The 13,324-nt window shown below is 37.5% G+C and overlaps 1 protein-coding gene across 1 annotated transcript; it reads right to left on the bottom strand.

The window, feature by feature from the left end:
* Positions 1-305: 305 nt before the first annotated feature.
* On the bottom strand, positions 306-6,225 carry LOC113470615 (peripheral plasma membrane protein CASK-like). The gene is made up of 2 exons (XM_026829182.1): positions 6,056-6,225; positions 306-450 (listed from the first exon to the last, which is right to left on the bottom strand). The coding sequence occupies exons 1-2, from the start codon at positions 6,203-6,205 to the stop codon at positions 346-348; spliced, it is 255 nt and encodes an 84-aa protein (XP_026684983.1). The 5' UTR covers positions 6,206-6,225; the 3' UTR covers positions 306-345.
* Between the last annotated feature and the right edge of the window lie 7,099 nt (positions 6,226-13,324).

The raw sequence follows: 13,324 nt of genomic DNA, 5'->3' as shown, positions 1-13,324 counted from the left end.
AGTCCGTCCTTCCTTTATTTATGAAAGAAAGCGTAGGTAATTTTAATAAAAAATACAAGTGCTATGCTTGTTATAGGCTGGACTGTACGTACTTGGGTAAATCTAAAAATTCATATATTATTAATTCTATAATTTAATTACAAGTAAGTATAGGGCTGCTAGATTGGAGCTACATATGACTAGGAGCTCAATTTTTAGTCCGTCCTTCCTTTATTTATAAAAGAAAGCGTAGGTAATTTTAATAAAAAAATACAAGTGCTATACTTGTTATAGGCTGGACTGTACGTACTTGGGTAAATCTAAAAATTCATACATTATTAATTCTATTATACTTTGAAAATCAAACTAACTCAAATAGGAAAAGAAAAGGCTTACTTGTACCTCACAGGGAGGGGGTGCACTTCGATATGAAGGAACTATCTTGAACGTAACCGAGCCTCGAGCTTCCCTCTGAAACAAACAAAATATTCAACACAGTTAGGTATGTAAAATGACAAACGCACATATTGGAGGACAAAGGATTTTCAATACGACTTTTCCTTTTCTGTTTAACGTTAAACGAAATAAAAGCTTCAATGAAGGGCATCTTGAATTCCCACTGATACGATGTCAATGTTAAATTCAAGAAAAATGGATTAGAACGAGGATAGAAGGATACCAGTAATAAAAAGAGCAAATAAAATTCCATAAAAGAGAACAACATAGAAAAGAGACTACGGACACAACACCCCAAGCATCTATGCTGAAGAAAGGGAATTTCAATTTTGTACAAAATGGGTGCCCCTCCCTTCCTTCCTCCCCCGGGATCCCCAGTTCTGCGTATCCTATTAGTAAGACCCGCATTTTGTTTCGGATTTCAGAGAGCATCATTCTGATGTCATGCTGCGAATACCCCATTCCCATTGTACCCCAGATTTTCTCTCTTTTCTCTCTCAACTCGGCAACTTTTTTTTCCAATAACTTTTTTGAAAGGGTGGAGGAGACATTTTTTTTCTTCTTACAATGGCAAAGTTAGGTAATATACATAATGGCGCACAGGTTCCTATACATATGAACAAATCTTTCCTCTTCAGGCTTTACTCATGAACACTAGTGCATTGGTAATTATTCTCATTTCTTTCCAACTGTTTACAGTGAATGTAGTGCACTCTAAAATCCAAATAATAAACTCGTAAATGCTCAATTAATACCTATATCTGTCACTTTATAAAGTTTTCAATTTTTAGGTTATTCTACTTTTCATGACATAAAAAATCGTGACCTGGTTTTCTGATCATGTCCCTAATATCTTGAAATACTCATGAACATAGTGTGTTCCAATGTTCCATCTTAGCAGGTTCCTAAAGCTTTACAAATGAATAGGTCTTGGAATAAACAAAACACAAATGTCTACATGAGGACTCAAGATGACATGGCCATGTGCCAACAACAAAGTGCACTTTAATACTTGAGACAAAAGAAACGGAAAGAAAGGGTAGAGAGGAGAAGGAGAAGAAAGGAGGGAAAAGAGAAAAGGCGGAAAAAGAGAGGACAGAAATAAAAAGGGATTGAACGGGAAGGACAGGGTATTATGTGTTTAACCCTTTTGATTCGCAAAATCTATAAAATTTTGAATGTATGAGATGATATTAAACTTTTTTAAAATTTAATAATCAAAAACTGTCCATTAAAAGGATGGTTCAAAGGCGAATAATGTTTGATCAACGGAAGAAAGGGTAGAGAGGAGAAGGAGAAGAAAGGAGGGAAAAGAGAAAAGGCGGAAAAAGAGAGGACAGAAATAAAAAGGGATTGAATGGGAAGGACAGGGTATTATGTGTTTAACCCTTTTGATTCGCAAAATCTATAAAATTTTGAATGCATGAGATGATATTAAACTTTTTTAAAATTTAATAATCAAAAACTGTCCATTAAAAGGACTGTTCAAAGGCGAACAATGTTTGATCAATAAATGAAAAGTATCAGTATAACCTGAATAAACACTATCGGTATAAAATGATCAAACGTACCAAAACAAATAATATTCCCACCTACACTTTTATCAGGATATGGGAAAACTGAAGAATTTTCATTAAATTTAACGAGCATATTAAAATGCATTTTCGGGTTGTGCTAGTTTTTAGACGTATACTGTGCAGTGCAAACTTTTTTCAAATGCACAACGTTTCATAAAAGTTCAGCCATTATCTTCATTAGTAAATCTCTACAATAAGGAGCATATCTGATGGGAGGAAAAAAGTAGAAAATGTGGTAACCTAGTTTTTAGACGTATACTGTGCAGTGCAAACTTTTTTCAAATGCACAACGTTTCATAAAAGTTCAGCCATTATCTTCATTAGTAAAGCTCTACAATAAGGAGCATATCTGATGGGAGGAAAAAAGTAGAAAATGTAATTTTCATTAAATTTAACGAGCATATTAAAATGCATTTTCGGGTTGTGCTAGTTTTTAGACGTATACTGTGCAGTGCAAACTTTTTTTAGGATAAAATTCCATGCCTCGGCTGGGATCGAACCCACGCCCTCCTGTTTACCAGGCGAGCGTCTTGACCACTACGCCACCGAGGCAGGATAAAAGCTTGTACGAATATATCTCATTAGGAAGAAACTTCACGAGTCAAAAAGTACAAGAACTAGAACAATATTATTTATGAGTTGTTTTCATAGAAAAAGGATTTGTCATAAAAGAGAGATCCCATTAGATTCTAGATTGATCAAAAATGTTACAATGTCAACGATTAAATGGAAACTAAACTAGAGAGATAAAACATCTCATAAAAGAGAGATCCCATTAGATTCTAGATTGATCAAAAATGTTACAATGTCAACGATTAAATGGAAACTAAACTAGAGAGATTTCCAAAGATTTTCTCTTGAAGCAAAATTACAAGGAAATAAATCAATACCTTGCAGAATAAAAGGGAGCAAGAGGGAGAAATATGTATCTCTTCAGGCAAAATATTTAATTAAGTACTTCGGTCTTGTATTATTCATTTGTATTGAACAGGGTATAGGCTCTCGCTTTTTCCGTTGAACCTTTGACACGTTTGGCAACGTAGCCTACTTTTTAGATGAATCCTTGCTGCCATATTCAAATGGATGAACCATAGTAATAAAGTTCGAAGGAATTCGCCCCTCGAGTCCTTGTTGCCTTCCTGTTTAAAACGATAATGAGACCATGTGAGTGTCAAGATACGTTGGCCTCTCTAAGTGCAGAAGCTTATAATATACTTATTTTTTTATGTATCTCACGATCAGAAAGGAAGGATGTTTCAACGTTACACGAGAATCTAGATAAGGTCAGGAGAAAGATCAAAGGAGAAAATACTTCACTAGTTAGTAGCTCAATATCAAAGGCGAAATGGCAAACACTTAATTAAATTATACAAAAATTTGAAGAATGTGTTTGCAAGCCAGAGAGCGAGGAGAGAGTAGAGATCCAAACTAGAAAGGAGTAAAGGATTAAAAGAGAGAAAAGAAGAAATTGAAATTCCAACACTTCATCTATTCTGAAAGACAAAATGATCTTGAGCAGTGGTTCCTAAACATCTAAAATTATGAACTAATGTTATACACTTATACCCGACTTTAGGACGTAAAAGTAGCACATCCACCATTTTGATATACCTACATAGCTTCCGGCAGTAAAGGTAACACATACCCAAACTATTTGATTTAAAACCTTGGAAAGTTAACGTGACACATCCACTAATATTGACAGATTGACACATCATCCACCATTTTGATATACCTACATAGCTTCCCGCAGTAAAGGTAACACATACCCAAACTATTTGATTTAAAACCTTGGAAAGTTAAAGTGACACATCCACTAATATTGACAGATTGACACATATTGCGAGACTCATGACAGAGCAGAAAATGGGCGTACCTATGAGAAGAGAGATACAAACTTATGTAAAGGATATGGCACATCCACCATTTTGATATACCTACATAGCTTCCGGCAGTAAAGGTAACACATACCCAAACTATTTGATTTAAAACCTTGGAAAGTACCTTGGAAAGTTAAAGTGACACATCCACTAATATTGACAGATTGACACATAATGCGAGACTCATGACAGAGCAGAAAATGGGTGTACCTATGAGAAGAGAGATACAAACTTATGTAAAGGATATTACAAAAATAGATAATGTAAAAAGGAAACGAAGGAGAAATATGGAAATAAATATGAAGGAGAGAGATTTCTAGAAGACGTTAGATGTGGTCTTCCATATGTATTATTCATTTGTATTGAACAGGGTATAGGCTCTCGCTTTTTCCCTTTTCTTTGTTTTTCGTTTTTCTTTTCAACTTTTCATCTATCAGTCCACTCGATTTATTCGATCTCTTCTGAAAAATGGTTCAAACATTTACGTACATCCAACATAGAAAAAGGCCAAGGGGAAAGAGAGGCAGGGAGTGAAGTGAAAGGGCTTAGGTAATGTACAAAGATAAGAATAAGAATTAGGTAACTGGCTTCTACAAAATAGGAGAATTTGGGGAGGAAGGGAGAGAGAGATAATTAAACTCATCTCCATCCAAAGGGTCAAGAATGAGAGCAAGCTTTTAGAAAATAGAAAACTTGCAAAATCCCATAGAAAAGATTACGAAATTTTTAATTAGGTAATGTAGGAAGCCCCGTGAGCTTTATACAATATTACACGCTATCGTATGTTACGGCCAGACATTGGACTTAACTTTATCATTCACGATACAATATGTTGCACACACAAATATACTTATAGGTAACTGGAATTTTCCTTGGCTAAATGCCGACCCCTTTAGACTCCAAATAATGGAGCAGAAAAATATACCTCTCATTACCCTGATCCCTGATGTTACAACTTATTTTGCACCTTGCATTGAAATTGTGAACATCCCCTTGACCCTTTTTTGGACATTCAGCAACCCAGATTTGTTTGAGTGGGAGGGAGAGAGAGCTCTTTCCTTAACTTCGTACATGTTCTTAATTAAGGGTCATTTGTGCGGAAAACTTCAAAGTCCCACGTCCACCTATTATCATAACTCCGGTAACACTTTGATGTTCTTTCTTTTCAATTCCATACATCACGTTCCAGACCCCGCAGTCTCCTCGCACACGTTGCCATGGCAACACAAAGTTAGAATCAAAATATAATATACATAAACATTACTAAACATAGAGCAACATTTGAAATCGAGGTAATGTTCTCTGCACTGCGTATAGAAAGGCTTCTTCTTTTGTTTTTACTTTTTATTATCTTAGAATTCCTCCGGATACTTTCTTCATTAATGAGGAGATTAAATTACAGAAACTATATTGAAAGAATACACGTCTAGATAGGTAGATACGAAGATGTTAAAGTAGGATAGGACAAGAAAAAGTCAAGTGGTAAGCATGGGCAATTTTTTGTAGAGCACATTGCATAGTTGCATACAAAGATAAAATAGCAGGCATTCATATAAGATACCTATATCCTCTATTTTCCTCAAGTCCAAATGGTCTCATGGAGTCAAATGAAATAAATGGTGTCTACACACGAAAAGTCCACGAATCCATGAATAAATTCCGAATGGATGAGAATCCCTGGGAGCCGGGAGCCTTAACTTAATTGATCCTTAAAAAAAAAAATAATAATAATAATAAAAAATCAAAAAGTGTTGGCCTTTTTGTACTTTCCTTATCCTATATTCTATTGCGTAGGAAGGAAAGTAATTTATTCGGCCAAAATTTTCGAAGATCAGTTTTTTTTTGATATTCTAGGAATCTAGGGTCTAAGCTCAAAGCGGTTCTCAGAACTTCAGTCCCGGGAGAAACCAACACACATAAACACTGCAACTTACCATTGGTTCGTCGGTGTTTTTCTGGAACTGTACAAGACGGACCCGGGTCACGTTATCAATGTCAATGTCTCCATTGGGTGTGTCCAGATCATCTGGATCATCCGAACCGTTCAAGTAGGGATGAATGGGGGGCGGGGTCTTGTAATAGCCTACTGCTTGAGTAAAAGAACTTTTCAGTCCTATGCGAGCAGTATAAAAAAGAACTATTATTATTCCTATTGGTACTCACCAATATTTTCTGCAATGCGTTGACACTCTGATTGCCCACAGGTATGCCGTTGATTTCTTTGATTTCATCTCCCACATGCAGTGTGGCCTGACGATGTATCATACCTCCATGCATGATGCGCGCCACTATGCACTTCCCTTCATCATTCATCTTGAGAGTGATGCCCTGGAGCAGAGGAAAAAGAAATTAATGTAGATTGCATGATGCGCGCCACTATGCACTTCCCTTCATCATTCATCTTGAGAGTGATGCCCTGGAACAGAGGAAAAAGAAATTAATGTAGATTGTAATGGCTGGATAATAAAGAAAAGAGAGTTACGATATGCTGGTCACATACTCCGTGGATGAAATGGAACACTCCTACCCAAAATCATTGTAGGAAGAATAGAAGGTAAACGACCTCGTGGGAGGCAGATAAGGACATGGATGGATGACATCAAGGAATGGAGCAACACACGGGGCAATCAGGAGGCTAACGCAAGACAGAGCAAAGTGGAGAGACATTATTGAAGAAATATAGAGCTACCTTGGATTGCACGAGGCCTGTAAGCAGTCCAGCTACTCGAATAAACACAACTGGCGCTCAGTAAAGGTGTGTCCAAACATAGTCGACCGGCCATCGATCGAGATAAATCTATGTTGACAAGGCAGTGTGAACGACTCAGTCGACATCGATTGACACGACGCGACGGCCGGTCTACACAGAGCAAAGTGGAGAGACATTATTGAAGAAATATAGAGCTACCTTGGATTGCACGAGGCCTGTAAGCAGTCCAGCTACTCGAATAACACACAACTGGCGCTCAGTAAAGGTGTGTCCAAACATAGTCGACCGGCTATCGATCGAGATAAATCTATGTTGACGAGGCAGTGTGAACGATTCAGTCGACATCGATTGACGCGACGCGACGGCCGGTCTACTAAATATATCAGCCAATCCAGAGTGGTCGTATGAGTTAGCAATCAATAATCACAATACATGAATAATGGGATGACCTAAAGCTCAACACAGGGATGGGAGTGTCACCTTAATGGAAAAACTTTACCGAACAAATCCCAAGAGAGTTGACTAAGTTTCACACCCAGGAATTCAATTGTGGTGGGCGCTGGTCACATACTCCGTGGATGAAATGGAACACTCCTACCCAAAATCATTGTAGGAAGAATAGAAGGTAAACGACCTCGTGGGAGGCAAATAAGGACCACCTTAATGGAAAAACTTTACCGAACAAATCCCAAGAGAGTTGACTAAGTTTCACACCCAGGAATTCAATTGTGGTGGGCGTAATAGAGGAGTGGAAGGAAGGAATAGAGAGAAAAGCAGGGGGACACAGGAGATCAGGTAGAACAGTGCAGATGAAACTTGAGACTTTTTTTTTTCCTTTAAAGCGCTTTAACTCTACGGGCAGTAGGTCGTTCACGCTGATATCCCTAGGTTACATTAGGTTGTATAGGTTGAGGGTTTTGAAGTATAGGAAAAGAGTATAGAAAGGCTTCTTCTTTTGTTTTTACTTTTTATTATCTTAGAATTCCTCCGGATACTTTCTTCATTAATGAGGAGATTAAATTAGAGAAACTATATTGAAAGAATACACGTCTAGATAGGTAGATACGAAGATGTTAAAAGTAGGATAGGATAAGAAAAAGTCAAGTGGTAAGCATGGACACTTTTTTGTAGAGCACATTGCATAGTTTCATACAAAGATAAAATAGCAGGCATTCATATAAAATATATCCTCTATTTTCCTCAAGTCCAAATGGTCTAGTATAGAAAGGCTTCTTCTTTTGTTTTTACTTTTTATTATCTTAGAATTCCTCCGGATACTTTCTTCATTAATGAGGAGATTAAATTACAGAAACTATATTGAAAGAATACACGTCTAGATAGGTAGATACGAAGATGTTAAAGTAGGATAGGACAAGAAAAAGTCAAGTGGTAAGCATGGGCAATTTTTTGTAGAGCACATTGCATAGTTGCATACAAAGATAAAATAGCAGGCATTCATATAAGATACCTATATCCTCTATTTTCCTCAAGTCCAAATGGTCTCAATGGAAACTCGTACAAAAGCATTGTTTTTCACGTAATCTTCCCATAAGCCCCTCAGTGTGAGGTGTCGGCAATGTTTTCCCAGTAGAAAGTTAAAGCGAGTGAATAAATATTGTATCAGCTGATGCGAACGGAGCGTCAGATAATCGACGAGAGAGAGAGAGAGAGAGAGAGGAGGGGAAGAAAGAGTGAGAGAAGGAGAAAGGAAAGAAGGAAACAGGGGGAGAGAGAGAGGAAAAGAGAGAGAGAGAGGAGGGAAGAGGAGAACAAAGAGTGAGGGAGGGAGAAAGAAAAGGAGAGCGGGAAGAGAAAGAGGGAGGGAGGAAGAGATAAAAGAGAGTAGGAGAAGGAGGGAGAGGCCCCAAGAGCTGAGACTAAAAGCTTAAGCCTCGGCTCAAAAAGAAGATAATTGGGGGGTGAGTTTTTGTGCTTGGGCATCCCTTTCCCGGCGCCTTCCCTCCTAGTTCTGGATTACATAAGATTACGACCTGTAGGATTTTCTTTCATTTTTTTAGAGGCACAAAGCTTTCATCATCGAATAAGTAGGTATAAGATGTTTATTACAGGTTTATTGCTTGCTCCCTTCAGGAGATTTTCCAAGAAATGTGGCAATCGCCTTTTTCGTCATTCTACACACTTTCCCCTACCTTCTTCTAAAAATAGAGGCAGAGAAGTGAGCGGAGGGAGAGAGAGTTTCTCTTTTACATCTAGCTCATTCTATTTTAATTTCCAAAGATTTTCTCTTGACATACAGCCTGATTTCCTCGAATTTGCCATCAAAAATTTTGTCAAAAGAGAACGAATGTGCCATCAAATTCATATGACGAAAGTCTCTGGCCTATGGGTACAATGGACCTTCATGCAGTCCGAAACCGTTCGACTTCCGAAGTTCGCAGACTTTCACGAAGCTTTTACAGCCTTTATACAAATTATACACAAGCAAAGGATGCCCTTGGTCTCTTAAGGACCATCGAATAAAAAGCAGCGCCAGTAGAAACATAAATAAATTTGAGTAATTGGTGCCAAGGTTTCAGTTGCTGGTAATGCTGAGATTCACACTAAGGTCGAAACATGCTCCCGCATATTAAATAGAGGATTTCCAAAGATTTTCTCTTGAAGCAAAATTACAAGGAAATAAATCAATACCTTGCAGAATAAAAGGGAGCAAGAGGGAGAAATATGTACTCGTATCTCTTCAGGCAAAATATTTAATTAAGTACTTCGGTCTTGTATTATTCATTTGTATTGAACAGGGTATAGGCTCTCGCTTTTTCCCTTTTCTTCGCAAAATATTTAATTAAGTACTTCGGTCTTGTATTATTCATTTGTATTGAACAGGGTATAGGCTCTCGCTTTTTCCCTTTTCTTCTTTTCTTTGTTTTTCGTTTTTCTTTTCAACTTTTCATCTATCAGTCCACTCGATTTATTCGATCTCTTCTGAAAAATGGTTCAAACATTTACGTACATCCAACATAGAAAAAGGCCAAGGGGAAAGAGAGGCAGGGAGTGAAGTGAAAGGGCTTAGGTAATGTACAAAGATAAGAATAAGAATTAGGTAACTGGCTTCTACAAAATAGGAGAATTTGAGGAGGGAGGGAGGGAGGGAGGGAATTGGTGCCAAGGTTTCAGTTGCTGGTAATGCTGAGATTCACACTAAGGTCGAAACATGCTCCCGCATATTAAATAGAGGAAAAAAAATATACAAAGAGGAATATATTGCAGTATACCTAGCCCTCTCATCTACTTGCATCAAGAGCAGTAAGTTGTTTTCCATACATCACAACTTGGAATGAATAACAGAACACTTAGTAGATACCTAGCCCTCTCATCTACTTGCATCAAGAGCAGTAAGTTGTTTTCCATACATCACAACTTGGAATGAATAACAGAACACTTAGTACTTGTGCTTCCTAGGAGTATCTTGCAGTCTGAGTGAAGATCCATAAAACATGCACGTCAAAGCTGTATATCTCACATTTGCTGGCGTATAACTCCCAATCCGACTTATCACTTTTGCATATCCGGATCATATATTTAATATCAAATTTAATAAAAGAAGAAAAACTTTTTTGGTTTATTTTTTTCAGTTCGAAAAAAGTATCTAAAGTAGATCAAGGGTGTTTCTTGCTTGTGTTTCAATGGTGCCTCTTCAAACCCCAAGGAAATTTTTTGACGTAATTTCAGTCCAGACAACTGTAAAATTGGATCTCACAATTTTGTCTTATCTGATAGGTCATTAAGAAATGCACCAGACAACTGTAAAATTGGATCTCACAATTTTGTCTTATCTGATAGGTCATTAAGAAATGCATTAACCCTCTATTGTTGTACACCCGATATTTTAATATCTTTGGATAATACAGCAAATTTTAGCGTATAGATGTACGATTTGAAATTTTATAGTTCGGAAAGTGCACACCATTTCGAAAACACAGAAGAGGCCAAGGAAAAATAACCAAACTTGCTGGTAAAACTCCGAAAACAATAATCTATTACCCCTCCCATTCTTTCCCACTCATTCCTATCGTTCCCCATCCTTCTCAACTTGAGCTTTTCTCCCAACTTTTTACTTTCTATTACATTATTAACAGGGAACCTACTGTGTAAGAAGGTACCGGAATAGCTCATTTAAAATCGGGAATTTGGTGAAAATATCTTTTTTAGTCCCCCGTGTCCCCCGAGTAAATTTGAGCCCATCCTTCTCAACTTGAGCTTTTCTCCCAACTTTTTACTTTCTATTACATTATTAACAGGGAACCTACTGTGTAAGAAGGTACCGGGATAGCTCATTTGAAATCGGGAAATTGGTGAAAATATCTTCTTTAGCAGAGTCCCCCGAGTAAATTTGAAACCGTTCAAGTAGGGATGAATGGGGGGCGGGGTCACCCTCACCGCCTCCTCACCGTAAATCTCCTGGGCCACAACGTCATGAGCTTGGAGCACCGCCTGCAATCAAAAGAAAGTCAAGTTTTCCAGTTTCCAACTCTAGAAATTCTCAGGTTAAGAAGACATCATCTTGGGCAACACACTAAGTCCAATTGTCCTCCGGCCAGGCACGGCCACAAATGCCTCCAACCAGGCAAAGCCAGCACAGTAAGCCAGGGCGGGGTCACCCTCACCGCCTCCTCACCGTAAATCTCCTGGGCCACAACGTCATGAGCTTGGAGCACCGCCTGCAATCAAAAGAAAATCAATAGGTGAGTCAAGTTTTCCAGTTTCCAACTCTAGAAATTCTCAGGTTAAGAAGACATCATCTTGGGCAACACACTAAGTCCAATTGTCCTCCGGCCAGGCACGGCCACAAATGCCTCCAACCAGGCAAAGCCAGCACAGTAAGCCAAAAAAAGTGAAGTAGTTTCGTTTCCCATAAAATCCTATGGGTACAATGGACCTTCACAAAGTTACCGAGTCTTCAATCAAGCATTAGAATTCTCTGTTTACTTACTGGAGTGTCTACTTCCCCCGGGTCTTTGTTTTCACAAGAGAGCATCAAAGACAAGAGTCTGTTTTGAATACTACATGTGACTTTATGTGATTGATTGATGTTCTCTGTTTACTTACTGGAGTGTCTACTTCCCCCGGGTCTTTGTTTTCACAAGAGAGCATCAAAGACAAGAGTCTGTTTTGAATACTGCATGTGAATTTATGTGATGCATTAGAATTCTCTGTTTACTTACTGGAGTGTCTACTTCCCCCGGGTCTTTGTTTTCACAAGAGAGCATCAAAGACAAGAGTCTGTTACATGTGACTTTATGTGATTGATTGATATAATGCTTTCTATTGCAATAAATTAACATTACAATGACAGGATTCATCTAAGCATTCTAAGCTAATATACTTAGCTTTTCCCTCAGCCTCATGTGAAACTACTCATGTTTTGTTTTACCACTAAACTTTCACGGCTGTTATCTCACGAGGAAGACGTTTTAAGTTTGCTTCTATTCCTAATCTCCAGAATAAAATCGAAGTTTTATATGCTTATCTTCTTGTTTTTGTGAGTAATGAACCTCCACACACGACAGGGTGTCTACCAAAATGGAAAAATAAAATTCCCTGACTTTTCCCGGTTTTCCAGTCCATTTTTTTTCCAAATTTCCAGTCTACTTTTTCAAGATTTTTCACCCTATTCCCACTGCGTCACAACAGAAAGCTGAAGAGCCCCGTTATCAAATTAATGCTAATTTTCTTTTCACTCGAACGAGCTGAATCAACAATGCGGTTTTCTATACAGTATACAGAGAATAATGTGCTGGAAGTGAAGAGCCATAGAGTATAGGAAAGGAGAGAATGGCTTAAGTACTCTCGGAGAGGATGTGAAAAGGGGCTTAAATTTCTGAAGGATAGGAAGCCACGTTTAAAACACCTACGTCTTTCTAAAAAATACTTCCTTTACTTATATTTCATTCATATTGTATTAAAAGGGGCTTAAATTTCTGAAGGATAGGAAGCCACGTTTAAAACACCTACGTCTTTCTAAAAAATACTTCCTTTACTTATATTTCATAAGTAAAAATATCTCTAAATTTACAACGATTAGACCGAGACTCAAATTGAATACCATTGTAAATTAAAAGGTGAAAATTACATATGCTAGGAAGCCACGTTTAAAACACCTACGTCTTTCTAAAAAATACTTCCTTTACTTATATTTCATTCATATTGTATTTAAAAATATCTCTGAATTTACAACGATTAGACCGAGACTCAAATTGAATACCATTGTAAATTAAAAGGTGAAAATTGCATATGACAACGATTAGACCGAGACTCAAATTGAATACCATTGTAAATTAAAAGGTGAAAATTACATATGCATGAAATATGTATTTCATGAAATACATATATGGCCCCTTTTAAATCAAGTTTCGTGTGCCACTGAATCATGTCTCTCGCTTTTCTTCGTAGATGAAATATTAAAAGAGCCATTAAAACATAATTATCTTTGGGATGGGGGTTCAACACCACAAACTATGGTGCTTTGGAAAAATAAGAATGGTCAGCAAATATTTTCTCTGTTTACACACACGTGCATTCCTTATTCCTCATCAGAGTAATTAAAAAAAAAAAAAATAATAATCCGAAAACTAAAAATACTAGGGCCAACTAGCTCGTGGAAAACTATACTTTTCCCATTTAACTTGAAAGATAAATACAGAAAGTAGAAAGTAAAATATTATTATAAGCGAGGGTTTCTTTTGTTGGAGCATACAATGGAATTG

This window comes from Diaphorina citri, unplaced genomic scaffold, assembly GCF_000475195.1.
Source record: "Diaphorina citri unplaced genomic scaffold, Diaci psyllid genome assembly version 1.1 scaffold1697, whole genome shotgun sequence".
Classification (NCBI taxonomy): Eukaryota; Metazoa; Arthropoda; class Insecta; order Hemiptera; family Psyllidae; genus Diaphorina; species Diaphorina citri.
The sequence above is the reverse complement of the archived record's forward strand: the minus strand, read 5'-3'. Positions and strand labels throughout refer to the sequence as shown.

Bases quoted from the DNA above. Each gene is read 5' to 3' on its own strand.
- LOC113470615 (XM_026829182.1), bottom strand. From the start codon at position 6,205: ATGAATGATGAAGGGAAGTGCATAGTGGCGCGCATCATGCATGGAGGT. The intron at 451-6,055 runs GTGAGTACCAAT...TGTTTGTTTCAG, and splicing joins ACGCATTGCAGAAAATATTG to AGGGAAGCTCGAGGCTCGGT.